The 14,231-nt window shown below is 49.4% G+C and overlaps 1 protein-coding gene across 1 annotated transcript; it reads right to left on the reverse strand.

The window, feature by feature from the left end:
* Positions 1-2,681: 2,681 nt before the first annotated feature.
* Positions 2,682-5,607, reverse strand: LOC135291069 (uncharacterized). Its single transcript, XM_064405065.1, has 3 exons — positions 5,072-5,607; positions 4,095-4,442; positions 2,682-3,254 (listed from the first exon to the last, which is right to left on the reverse strand). Exons 1-3 carry the CDS (start codon positions 5,580-5,582, stop codon positions 2,932-2,934), a joined length of 1,182 nt encoding a protein of 393 aa, XP_064261135.1. The 5' UTR covers positions 5,583-5,607; the 3' UTR covers positions 2,682-2,931.
* Positions 5,608-14,231: the final 8,624 nt, after the last annotated feature.

Below are 14,231 nucleotides of genomic sequence, written 5' to 3' on the forward strand. Positions count from 1 at the left end.
AGCCCCGCCATGCTCTCGGCAAACCCCCAGCCCCCTTCAGCTTCTCCAGCCCCTCACAGTCCTCTCACCTCCCTCAGTCCCTTCTGACCCATCCCGTCCCCTCAGCCTGTGCCACTTGCCTGTCACCTCAGTGCCACCATGGCCCTGGGCTGCCCCACAGCCCTCAGCCCCAGCAGCAGCTCAGGGTCACCGTCCCTTCAGCGCCACCGCCCCCTCAGCCCCCTCAGTCTCACCGTCCTTCAGCAGCTCCTCAGGGGACAGTGCCTGGGGCCACCGGCAGCTCCCACCGCTCCAGGGACATCCGGGGCAGGAACTGCTGCTGCGCCCGGCCCGGCCGCCAGCTCGGACCCAGCCCAGGGAGAGGGGACACAGGGGGCACAGGGGGAAAAGCCAGAGGTGAAAAAGGCAGCCGAGGGGGAAAGAGGTAAAAATACTGCCTAGACCTACACTAACATCAATCTATCCATCTAAAAATCCATATAACTCTAACTACATATAGATGCAGATTTATAAATATAAAAATATTAAAAATATATTATTACTCTATATGTATATAAATGTCAATTTTAAAATCTATAAATGTAACTACATGCACATAAATATAATTCTATCACATCAAAACTATATATAGATTTAACTGTATAGATGTATATATATATATATATATATGTCCTCTATAAACCTACAAATATAACTATGTGGATATATAAATAGGATTGTATAAATCAATAAATGTAACTACATGGATATATAAATAGAACTATGGAAATCTATAAATCTATGTATAAATGGAGGGATTCCACCTGCCCGATGGTCACAGGCTCTCCCTCCGATCCTTTTTCTCACGCAGGGCAGCCCTCCTGGCAAGGTAGATTAGGTGGAAATCTGAGAAGCAAAGGGAACACTGGGTCAATATTGGCCTCTGTGCATCTTTCCTCTTGGAAGTCACTGTCCTTGTGTCAAAGACTGTAAAAGATGGCCTGAAAGGCAGAGTCTCACTTGGCAATTTGAAGCCTGCTCTTTAAAGAGTCAGAATCCATCCAAGCATTCAAAATTTCTGAAGTTTTGAAGAATCCCAATTAAGTCAAAACCCTTGCAGTGCAAAGGGCACCCATGAGAGCTGGAAACACAGGCAGCCCCAGCTGCCACAAAGAAGCCCAGCCTTGTTCTTTCTCTGTGCTGACAGAGAGACCTCAGTCCCCACTGAAATGGCTGAAGCTCAGGGCTGCTGGAAGCTGAGCTATGAATCAGCACCGTTCCCTGCCGTCTGCAACCTGCCCTCTGCAGTGAGCAACAGCTCCTCCAAAACAACCACCAGCTCTGGGATGAACAGCTGGGAGGGAAAGAACTTCCTAGCAGGCCTGCAGGCTGCACCAGCTTTGCTCAAGCATGCAGATCCAAAGTGCTCTATCTCTCCTTTAGTTCTCACTAATTTGGGGTAATTTCAGGTTTTCCTTGAGCTACTGGATTTGTGACTGATGATTTGCTTGGCCTCAGAGCTTCTGCTGCTTGTATTTTTAATGTATCTCACTACACCTACCAGCAGACTGGTACAACATTGATTTAATGCTTGGAGACAAACAGCTCAGACTTCTACACTGACCTTTTCTTGTGGTTTTTTTCTCTCCCTTCAAGAGTCACTCAGTGTTGCCTCCAGAGCACTGACACCCTACAGCAAATTTATCCACAGACTTCAGCACAAAACTGGGACACCCGAGTTGGTGACACAACTCCACAAGGTCAGCTTTATTCCCTCCTCCCTTGCCACAGCAGAGGACTCAGTGTCAGAGCCTCTGGAGAAGCGTGGACGGCAGGGCTCGGGGAGATTGTGCCAGTGCAGGATTTGAACTAAAGGCACCAGGAAGCACCAGCCCTGCAGACAGGAGCTCAACTCTGCTCATCTCCCTTGCTGCCAGAGGCAGGCTCGGAGCAGCCATCTCACACCTCTCTAAACCAAGGGGGACTCTGTCCTTACCAAGCTCTTCGGGCTCCTGGGAATTGTTCCCGCACCTCCTGGTGCCAGGCAAAGCTCCTTCTGCTTCAGCTCTGTCCACAGGCTGCCCTCCCGAAGACTCAGGGGCAACATTAATATTCCCCTTGAAAGAGAAACAGAAAGGAAGAAACCCTTCTCACCAGTTACACCAAACACCTGGTCCAACAACTCCATGGCTCACACTCTTAATCCCTTGTTCCTAACAAGAACTCTGGGCCCCAAAGCCCTTCAAGAGTCAAAACAATTTCACTTCTCAAACACAGTCCAAAAGCTGTCAAAGCTGACAGTGTTGAACGTGGGGGTGACACTGAACACATGGAATGGCTGCTAAGGAAGGAGTCCTGGCACAGAGATTTGCTCCTCCTCCACAACCCTGAGCAAAGCAGTCTCATCCAGGCTGCAGCTTGGCAGGGACTGCGTGGGAACACACATCTCTTCCCACAGAGCTGCCCAAGAGCAAGGTGACTGAGCTCTGCAACATGGACAGCAAGACTGGCCAGTTTGCCCAGCTGAGGATTTCCCAGATGGAGACTGGGCTGCAGGCACCAGGTTACCCAGAGGACAAGAAAGCTGCAGCTCCAGCCCAGCCCCACACACGGCTCTGGGAGCGCCCACACGCCCGGCAGGGCTCACGCAGCAGCAGCAGCAGCTGCAGCCCAGCCCTGCTTTGCCTTGGCCTTCCCACCCAAAAGAGGCACAGCCCACATCTGCTGCTGGAACAGGCACCTCTGGCATGTCCCTCCCTGCACGGGACACTTGGCAATTCTCCAAACACTCTTCTCTTCTTTCCCACCAAACAAAGCCTCTTAGAACCTACAAAGCTTCCACTTCCTCACCACAAACACCCCTGCACGAGGGATTCTTCCCAGGAAAACAGGCACCCAAACCTGGCCAACACAGGCTCACACCTCTTCATCCTTATTCAGGGGGAGACTTTTTCATTCCCTCTTCTTTAGGAAGTCTTGTTTCACCAAGCAAATCTTTTCCTGTCCATTCACTGAGCTGAACTCAAGAAGCCTTTGCTTCTCAGCCATGCAACAACATTCACAAGCTCTCAGCTCCCAGCCCTTTTCTTCCCTGTCCAATGCAGTTACCTGAGCAGAGGGAGAAAACATCTCCTCCAGCGTCTCAAGCACCATGTCCAGATCTGGTGGTGGCAATTCCTCTTGCCCAGGAGTATTCCACAGCCAGCTGGGGGCTGTCCATGGTGCAAAACCAGCACTGCCAGCTGGAGCGCTGGGGCCTGAAGTGCCTGGGGTGGCTGCAAGAATCCAAACACATTGGTCAGGCTCCACAATGTGGCTTTGGGACACAGAGCTCTAGTGCTGCCTTGGATCAAACATCACAGGAAGCACAGAGCAACCTCAGTTCCAGAAATGTATTCAGACTTGCCAGGGGATTGGGGGAGTGAGTTCTCCTCTTAAAAAATATTTATCCTAATTCACATGTACACAGATTAAAGCATGGATTGTAAAAGGGATATAGACACACACACACATTTTATAATCACAGCCTTTTGCATCTTCCCAGCAGCTTTGGGATTTGGCTACATTTGGTTTCTCATCACAAAAGACCACAGAAAGTGGATTCACCCAGGAAGAGCCCAGATCTTCAGACACACATGCTGAAATTAAACTGTGAGTTTTTTCTAAAACCAGCCTTGTGGGTGAGGCTGTATTCTGCAGCTCCAACTCTTCTGGGGCAGGCAGAGCTCATTTCAGTGGTTTGGCTTGATTTTCAGGGCAGACAGTCTTAAAGCTCTGCAATATCCTCTCACCATCCTGGTCTGGCTTCATTCAAAGAAAGAGGGGAGTGCACCTAACACTGATGACTTGTTAGGCAATATCTTTTGCCTTGCCCTTGTACCCCTACAGAAGGGCTGTCTGGAAAATGCCCAGAACACCCTCCAAATCTGCAGCAAGGACAGGAAAAGCTGGCAGAAAATCCTTCTGTTTTCAAGATCCCTCTTCCTAGGCGACTTGACACTTTCTACCCGATTCTCGCTTGAGATCTACCCATGATAGAGCACTGCAGGAAAACTCTTTAAAGGGTCACTAACCAGGACCTGCTTGGAAAGCAAGGGTAGAAACTCTTTCCCTACCTGATGAACTGCAGGCTGGCAAATACTGCTCTGAAGATGTGCAGCTGCTTCCCTCTGGAGAGGCCATGGAAGGGCTGTGATGGTCTATGGGACGCAGAGAAACGGTGAGCTCAGGGCGGCATCTGCAGTCTATGGGAACCAGCGGAATGATGAGCTCACGCTTGAGATGAAATTTGCTGGTGCCTGGTTCCTCTGATGAAACCCCAAGAAATCCAGATGAGGCAAAGACTTTCTTGGGAGATGTCAGGAAGAAGTCAGACTCCTGAGCACCTGCGCTTAGCCTGGAAGGGCCTGGAGGCAGCTGTAAACCCTCAGGTGAGGCAGCAGTGAGGTCCTGGTATGAGAGCACTGTGTAGCAGTGAGGGAAGAAGAAAGGAAGCAAAGAGAAGGCCGGGTCACTATTGGTCTTTGGGTGTGTTTCCTTTGGCAGCAACTGTACTTCTATCAGGAAAGACAAAAGCTCCCATCCTCCCAAACAGGGTGAGAAAGAAAAAAATCCCCACATGTTCTGGGGCTATTCAACTAACAATTCCTTGTCTAATTAGCTCTGCCCTATTCGTTCAACTGTCTGGGAAAACTGTCCCACTGCTGCTCCTTGGCAGAAGGCAACTGCCAGAAACCCAACTGCCCGGTGCTTTCTCCTCTGCTCTACAGGGACAGGAGGCTCCCTCCAGCTGCGCTTGACCGGGACAGGGCTCTGGGCCAGGCAAGGAGCAGCGCCAGCCACGGCGCACGGCTGGGCCAGCTGCAGCCGAGCGGGCCGGGCTGTGGTGAGCGCAGCCGCGGCGGGACCGTCCCGCAGCCCCGGCAGCCCGGCAGAGCCGGCACAGCGCCCGGGCCCTGCCGGCACAGCTGCCTTGCCCAAGGACAGCCCCTGTGCCAGGCGGGGCAGCTGCGCTGAGCAGCCCCAGCACGGGCAGGGCCCACGGCCACAGCCCACGCCAGCCTCCGCGCCCACAGCTCCCACTCTTTCTCACCGGCTCTGGGCGGCTGCCCGGCGGGGAAGGACGCCAGCGGCCGCTCCGTGCGGAGCTGCTGGAAGCGGCTGGGCTGGCGGCTGCGCACCTCCAGCCCCGCTGCCAGCCGCTGCCTGTTGGCCCTGGTCAGGCGCTTGATATGGAGCAGGAGGTCGGGGCGGTCGCGGCGAAAGTTGGGGTTCCTGAAGTGGAGCCAGCCCCCGGCATCGCCGGGCTCAGATGAGCCAACCCGGCTCGGCACCTTGTGGAAGCCGTAGAGGTTGAGCTGCCGCACGAAACTACCGAAGTGCGTGGCTTGGAAGGAGTCCGGCGTCGGCCCCACCCCCTGGCCGCCCCCGTGGGCGTCGCCCGGGCTGAGCAGCTCCCGCTCGAAGAGCGAGCGGTCGACGAGCAGCCCCTGGGCGCGGCTGTCCCAGCGCACGGAGCGGACGCGGGGGCTGTTCACCAGGCGCCACAGCTTGGCGGGGAAGGCGCTGGCGCTGAGCCCGGCGGGCAGCGGCAGCTCCGCCATGGCTCCGATCGCCGCCTGTGGCCGCAACGCCCGCGGCGCAACGGCCGCGGCTGCGCCGGCGGCGCGCGGCCGGAGGGGGGCGCTGCGCTCGCGCCCAGCGCGGCCCCGGCGCGGGCCGGACTTGGCGGGGACGAGCGCGGCAGAGCCGGGGCCGCGGGCACAGCGCGGGCGGGGCGGCTCCCGGCGCTGGCCGGGCTCCGCACGGCACGGCACGGCACGGAAGGGCAGCGCCCGGCACGGCATTTCAGGGCAATGGAAGCCCGTGGCGAAGGCACTGGGAGCAGTTGCGGGCTCTGTCCCCACTGTGCATCCCGTGCCTGGGTCACCATCGGTGACAGAGAGGAAGGACATTGCTCTGGCTTGGCTGGGGAAAGGATGAGAATGGGGCATTAGAAAACATTCATTTGGTCTCCTTTTCAGCAGACTGGCTCTTTTTATCTCACCATGTCTGCCTGTCTTTGGCAGAGTTGGCACATTTCTCGTGCTTTAGAGTCAGCTACAGCAGCAGGAAGGGGCAGCAGGTTTGTCAGATTGATTTCAAAGCTAAAGTGCTGCCCCATGGATGGATGCTGCTTTATTCAAGGGATTTCTGGCCTGGAGTTGTAGTGAACTCATGCTGGTGTTTTCCCAAACAGTGTTGCCTTTTTCTTTCCTCAGGAATCCCCTCTTCTTCCCCCCATCTGGGGAGAGTTCCAATGCAAATGCCTCCTGCAGCCAGCTCTTGTCACTGTAGACTGACAAAGGAGATTTCACAATGGAGAGAGACTCCCTAGAGCTGCTGTGGAGAGCTGAAGGGGGAAGCTTTGTCCCTCAGCCTTGAAGTCTTGTTGGAGAACTGCTTGTGCTCTGGGGGACGCACAGCTTTTCCAAGCCCTGCAGGTTCATTCCTGAGCTTCCTGACACGCCACAGACTTTGGGGCTGTCATGTTGGAGCACAGATTTCAGTCTGGGAACTTTTGTGACACAGGGAACAGGATTAGCCCTGCAAGGCCAGGCTAGGGCCAAGAGCAGAAGGCCAGCAGTCTGCATTTGCCCCCAGGGAGCCCTCCAGAGCAAGAAGCCACTCCTGGCCAGGGGCTGAGGTGCCCGAAGCTGCCTCCCCGCTGTGCAGCTCTGCAGAGCCCACGCAGCGCCGGGTCCTGGGCAGCTGGGACAGTCCGGCTGCCCTGGAGCACAAGGAGTGTCCCAGAGAGAAGCTGCTGCCCTTTGCTTTGCAACTGTTTTCACAGAGTCCTGTCATGAATCCACAGAGTCTGACATGTTTTTCTTTCTTCTCAAAAATGTTACCCAGCTTTTTGAGAAAATTGAGTGATGTAGCTTCCGCTGGTGGTGGTGCTTTTGTCTGCAGGTGAGGGCAGGTGATTTGAACCAAGGACGGAGTCCACTGTTGACATCCTAGCTTTGCCAAGTCAAGAAAATCATTCACAATTGAGCTACTGGTGCTGAGCAGTAGGATTTTTTCCTAGTTTTTGGAAAACTACAACCTTAAGAAACCCAACAGATTTTCCTCCATGAGGATACCAGCAGTAGCATGATACCAGTTTTTTCACCTCTTTTCTGTGTCTTTGGTGCTTTTGAGAGTTCCTCAGTGCCCAGCAGGAATGAAAGGACATGTGATAATGTGATTTAAGAGCTCTGTGTTGTTCCTTGCCACATGAGTGTTCATGACAAGCTGGACAGCCCACTTGTGGCTCTGTCGAGTTAAATTCATCCCAGTTCTGTGCAAACAGCAGCCCTGAGGTGCTGAGGAGAGCAAGGACAGTGGGTGGGTGTGCATGCACACAGCCGGGGCTGACTGCTGTGTGGGCAGAAGGTTTTGGACTGCTGTACATCTTCACTCTCCAGGCTGGAGGAATATATCAAAACTATATTAAATAAAAATATTTATCAAAACATATCAAAATGTATCACACAACACATATGAATTTATGATAAATGTAATTCATCATCTATATACTACATATTATATATTTTAATATAGATACTATAATAAACAGAAGATATAAAATATAGACTTGGTCTTTTTCTAAGCCATTGCCTGTGGGTCATACAGACCATCTCCTGGTGTTACTGCATTTGTGTCTTCTGGTACTACTTATTATAGCATCCGTGTCCTTGGGAGTTCCTTCAGGGAACTTCACACAAGGGGTTTCCATCGTTTCAGTGCCTTCAGAACTTGTTCCTTCCCAGTTCTCCAGCCTCCTTCTGGATTTTGGAGCATCTCAGCACTTGTGTCCATGGCCCTTCCTTCATCCCCAGCCTGCAGCAGTCCCAGTCACTGCTGCCTCCCCCTTGCTGCAGCTCATTTGCCCAAGTGCTGCCAAAGGCAGCGGAGCTGGCTCAGGATCCCTGTTGGCTTCTGGGCTCTGGGATGAGCTTCAGGGGGACACTTGGAGCTCTTCCTAAAGAGCTGCCCGTGGGATGGGGGGTGGATTTGTCCTCTCCAGGTGGCTCCTGCTTGGAGTTCTTCTCTCAGTGGAGTCCTGGAGTTTTCTCAGCAGGCCTTGGCAGCCAGTGCTGAGCCAACGTGTGGCTCTGCTGCCATCCCAAACCTGCGCTGCCCGTGCCCAGCCTGAGTGCAGGTGGGGCATGTGCTGGCCATGGCCCAATCCTGCAGCATTTCCATCTGCTCATGGCTTTGGGCAGCACAAATCTACACTTCTTTCAATAGAAACACTGCATGTCTTGCAAATAGTTACACCTGCACTAGTAATGTACAAGTATGCAAAAAACCTTAAGTTTAAAAATGAAATTTGTTTTAAATTGCTACACTTGTGCTGCCAATGTATAAACATGCAAATATCAATTTCAGTTTAAAATGTAATTTTTTGCGAGAATTGTGCTTTGTAAATATATACAAATACCAACTTCAGTTAAAAAAAATATTTTATTGCAACTCTGTACAACTCACTGTACACAAATATGAATTGAAGTATAACAATTACATTTTTTACCTATTACTACAATTGTACAACCCATATACAAATACAGAAACATCAATATACCTCTCTAAAGAATTTCAGATCCAGAACTAAATAAATACAATTTTAGAACTATGCAACTCCATATATATTTAAGTAGAAGTAAATACATATATATCCATAAGAATATATAGATGCAGATATGTATTACATATTTCATTACATATATGACATATATAATATACACATATCAAACCTATCTATAAATATACAAATATCAGTGGACCAATAAAAAAATCCATACAACCCCAGCAATAAAACTACACAGCTACACAACTGTACAAGTATGTAAATATAACTACAGATGTAAACAGATCAACTTACATGCATCAATATAACAATACACATAGACAGATGTCTATACAAATATCAGTCAATGTATGTAAATATCCCTACACTTGTAACTATCCAAGTCTAATTGTACCCATCCACAAACAGAACTAGATCAGGAGGGATTGCAGCCCCCCATGTTCCCAGGCTCTCCCTCGGTCTCTTCCTCCCGTGCAGAGCAGCTCTCCTGGACAGGGACAGCAGATGGGACATTGGGAAGCAAAGGGAACACTGAGTCAGTATGGGGACGTTTCCCTTGGCAGCAGCTGCACTTCCATCAGGGAAGAGGAAATGTCAGAGCCTCCCCAGGAGGGTCAGAAGGAAAAGCAGCCGAGGGGCCGGGCTGTGGTGAGCTGTTCACTTCTTTCAGGCATCCCAGTTGCTCTGGGGGAACTCCCTCATGTCACGTTATTGAACCACCTCTGCACTTCCCAAGACTGTGGCCCCCAAATCAAGCAGTATTTCTGTCTCCAGCTGCTTGCACCAATGACAGGGAACGTCCTCTGACAGAGCTGGGGCACAAAGTTACCTTCCACAGCTCATCTGACAGGGCCTTGTTCTTCCTGTGCTTCCTGGCTTTCTCCTTATCTTCCACTTGGAAATTTTACAGCATTTCTTTTTCTTTCCCTTTGATCAGTGCTAAAATGCATGTTTCTCTTCCGAGTTTCAGTTTGTTCAGTGATCCTGTCAAGCGTTTTCTCAGAAGCTTTTATCATGGAATTGAGTGTTAATTTCAAAAGTTTTGGTGATTTTCTGTGTGATTTACACAAATCTCCTGCTAGTTAAGACACCACTTGGGAAGGTACAAAGAGGAAAAAGGATGTTTCTGTGTGTCAGTTCAGCAGTGGAACATTCATGGATAGATGGAGTGATTAGCTGCATTTTACATGTACTCCTAACCTGAAAGTGCAACAGGTAACTTGGGGAGAAATTAAAGTCAGATCTCTTCTCCTACCAGCCTGTATTCAAATGCAAAGTAAATAGAGCAGAGTGAAAATGTTAGTGCTCAGTTCCTGAAGTGCCTCATTAAGGTGTTCTTAGAGTAATGGAGATAAAATCTGGGCTGGCATTCCTAATTCCCAGACATTCATTGTCAGTTTCATTGACTCTGAAAACAGCAGAGGTGTGCCCACCATACCTTATCAATCCATTTGGGGATGTTGTAGGTTCAGGTTTTCTGAGGCTTTAGCTTTATAGATCTCTAGACAAGGCTTCCAGGACTCTAAATGGCTTTCAGAAATTAAACTTTTCTCCTTTTTTCCTCAATCTTTGCACCAGAAACCTTCAGTGAATGGATTCCACTCTAATACAACTCGAAGCTGAATCTCTCAGCTGCCCCGGCGCGGGCCGGACTTGGCGGGGACGAGCGCGGCGGAGCCGGGGCCGCGGGCACAGCGCGGGCGGGGCGGCTCCCGGCGCTGGCCGGGCTCCGCACGGCACGGCCAGCTGCAAACCCCCTCTGCCTCTGGCTGCGATCGTCCTCCTGCCTTTGCTTTGCAGCACGCCCCGAACCAGCAAGGCAAGGAAGATAAAGAAGCTGCTTCCCAGGCAGTCAGCCTCCTGCAGCTCTTGATGCCTGCGGTTATCCCTGCTCAGGTCCAAGACTTCTCGTTTCTCTTCCATGAACTCCATCAGATTCCCCTCAGGCCAATTCTTCAGCCTGCCGAGGTCCCTCTGAATGTCACAAGCATTTGGGCTACCCCCTGCTCCTGCCGGCTCTGTTTTGTTTGCAGGCTTGCTGAGGGTAAACTGCTCCTCCAGGCCGGCCGTGAATGAAGACATCAAAGAGTATCTGCCCCAGGAGCAGCCCCTGGGCGTCAGAGCAGACGCGACTTGCCTCCAGCTCTGCTTTGTGCCACTGATGACAGTCCTCATCTGTTTTTCAGCCTTCCTGTCTGGGCATTTTGGCAGTTTGTGTTTAAGGATGCTGTAGGCTTTGAGTGTCTCAAAGGCTTGGGTAAAGCTGCGGTGGGCATCATCCATTGCTCCACCCATTTCCATCAATCTGCCTGTCCTAGCATGGGCATCAGGTAGGTTAACCATTACTCCCAATCAACTTCTCCATTTGTATGGAACAGTTTCCAGGATTAGTTACTCCTTCACCTTTCCAGGGGATGGAGGCAAGGCTGACTGACCTGTACTTTCCTGTCCTTCTTACTCTCTTTTAGGACATTCAGTGTATTAGAGCAATTCTGGCTGTTTCGAGTTAGGCAATTCCAGCAAAAAGTAAGAAAAATGAAGCTCTTAATACAGTCTATTAAACTCCTCTTTCTGCTACCATTCTATGCCACAAGAAAGATCTTGCTTTCTTTCCAGTGTTAGGCAAAAAAAAAAAAAAAAGAAAAAAAAGAAAAAAAGTCTCATTTACTAGAATGTAAATATGCCTATTTTTCAGGAGACACATAACTTAGATTTTCTTTCAGGATTAGACTGAGATGAAAGGATCTGAGAGCTTCCCGAATTTTTGGATATTTTGATATTTTTGTTGTGTCCAACTGTTTGGAAAACTGTTAGCACATGGTGAAGGTGTAGTGTTTTTGAAAATGCCATTCTGACGTTTTTCATGCTTGCATTGCATATTCACGTACCTGCAGGAACTTTAGCAAACTTGTAGCACAGATTCATTACTTTCAACATGAGGAAATGCCAGAATTTGTTTGATCTTTTGCTTTTTTATGTGGTGTTTCTGATTCCCACATTTTTATATGCATATGTATCTTTTTTTAGGATCATGGTCACAGACTCCGTTTTCCTTCAGATCCCAACATGGTCAGTGCCCAGAACAGCCAATGAACAACTAATCAATATTCTTTTTCATCTCTTTTGTTTAATAATAAACTCAGACACCATTGATCTTTTGGGAATCCAGGACAATACTTGTGTGCAAAGTTTGCAGGGTAGATTTAAGTATCAAGCCCTGTGAATTTTCTCTTCTCTCTTTTCCGTTCCCTTTTTCCTTCATCTCTTGCCTGACCTCAGGGCCCCTTCCCTCCTGTCAGGCCCTCTGTTTGTTGCACTCCAGTGAAGCTCTCAGCTGTGGGTTCCCCAGCGTGGCAGCTCCAGTCTTCAAGCAGCAGAACCCAGCTGAGGCTGGCAGCTCAGGCACCCCCTCGGCCAGCTGGGCTTTCAGCTGCCAGGGCAGCACGGAGGGAAAGGGGCCGAGAGAGAGCTGAGGACGCTGCCAGAGCAGCCCTTGGGCAGTGCAGGGGGAGGGTGGCTTGAGCTGCTGCTGAGCCCACTGCAGGTGCACAGGAGGCTGCTCCGCACGGCCGGGGTGTGCCGTCCATCCACACAGAAAGGCAGGGCCAGCAGGCTCTCATAGGGGGACAGTAGGCTCCATCCATACCAAAACTTCGTCAGGCCTGCTAAACCCTCCCTTTGTCCTTCTGTCTGAACGTTGGCAGTGGTTTAGCTTACAGAACGGAGGTTTCACGAGACAATTGATTATAACTTGTAAACACATTTCCATGGGTTCTTGTTTTGCGTGGGGCTTTTTGGTTTGTTGTGGTGTTTTACTTTAGTTTGGGGGTTTTGCAAGTGTGTGAGGCTGAACTGTGTCCCAAAGTTCTTGTGCATTCATGAAGCTGTAGAGTGCCCTCCATGGGAATCTCCTCGGCTACGTACAAGGCCAGAGACCAGCACGTGGCACCTCAGGCCGAGCACAAAGGAGCACAGGACGATCTACAGAGTGCTCTGTAACAACAGGCACTTTGAGCTGCTGTCCAGTGTGCAAGAACTACATCCCCTCTTCTTCAGATTCTCCTAAAAATGCACACTGTTCTTGTTTTGTATGATGCAGCTCTCTTAAACCCCTACTACAGTGTATCTGCACAGCATTCACACAGATGTTTGCTAAGACAATTCTGTTGCAGCTGAAAAGATCCAGGTACACTGCGCCCTGAGCAATAGCAGTAGATAAATGGACATAGAGAGACTTCAGGAGCAGAAGCAGCATTAAATCCATGACAATATGTAGGTGTGGAAATAGAGAAATCCACCCATCGTTGTGCAGCCCACGCATCTCCACTGGGTTCTGTAGAATGGCAGCAAATAATGCACAGGTATCGAGACCATGACTGACCCAAGAAGAGTAGGGAACAAGTTGGAAATGAGTAGGGGAAAAGAGTTTTGTAGAAGGAAATCATGCTGTATAGGCATTTGTGTTCTTTCCACAGCATGTAGAACTTAGAGCATGAATATACATCAGATTTAACTATTCCTGTAAAGCCTTAGAAACATTCCTTTACATGTGGTTATTTACACAAACATACCTGTGAACAAATAAAAAAAATCCACAACTACATGTATCATTAAGCTGGATCCTCTGTAGATTCTCACATTAACGCTTGCAAAATTACATGATACTTCCAAACATCTAAAGACTTTTGTCCTCCGTTTGCTTCTTTAAAGCTCCCAAAATGTAATGAAATTCTCTTTAAAACTGCAGAGAATGCTGCATGGCTAAGCAAGCCATTATTTGTGTGCTCACAACCATCTCTTCCTTGTCTGTCAGAGTCACTGACACATTAATTGCTTATCCAAACTCCAAACAGTTAATGAGTCACTCTGAAGATGAAATAAATATTAATGAGCCAATTTGAATGGAATTCATGTTCTCTGCCTCTTAAAGCTGAAGGTCTGTATTTATTCCATGTCAGAATTAAGTCTTGATACCTAATAAATGGGAAAACATGAAATATGCCGACTAGGGCACCATGTTTCAAAGGATAATTGCATTTTAGTCTTGTTGGACCAAATCGGTGATCAAAGAGAGAAAGGACTGGTCAATTAGAACCGAGAAAGCAGGTGAAAGAGCTGTCTAGGTCTGGTGCAGCTGGAGTTAAAAATGGAGTGTGTGGGTTTTGAAGTTGGGCAGGGATTCCAGAGCAGATGATTTTAACATAACATTACTAAATGCGTGATCTTCAAACAAACGCCTTGGCAGCAAATATCATGACATCCTTGCATTGAGCAAAGGAAGGGGAGAAGGAAGGCATGGAGTTTTCAGGGGTATCCAAATAAATCCACTTTATTCTGGATCAATATGGAATTTTCATGAAGCCAAACCATGAAGTGGAGGGTTCTTCAGCCATTCAATTTTTTAGTAAAATTCAGTGAAAGATACTATTTTGGAGTGTAAAAACTTTCATGTTGAAAACAGGAGTGTGCTGAGAGATCCTGAAGTCTGAGCCAATGGCAATTCACTGTTGAAAATCCAAGTCGAAAACTTTTCAAATGAAATGACCCAGGATGAAGTAGAAAACAGAAGTCCTTACCTTGAATCTTTTATGTGCCTCTTCTAACTCATTCCTGAAAGTGGCAGGCAAAGAGGATCCCA

The sequence above is a fragment of the Passer domesticus genome, chromosome Z, assembly GCF_036417665.1.
Source record: "Passer domesticus isolate bPasDom1 chromosome Z, bPasDom1.hap1, whole genome shotgun sequence".
In the NCBI taxonomy this organism is placed as follows: domain Eukaryota; kingdom Metazoa; phylum Chordata; class Aves; order Passeriformes; family Passeridae; genus Passer; species Passer domesticus.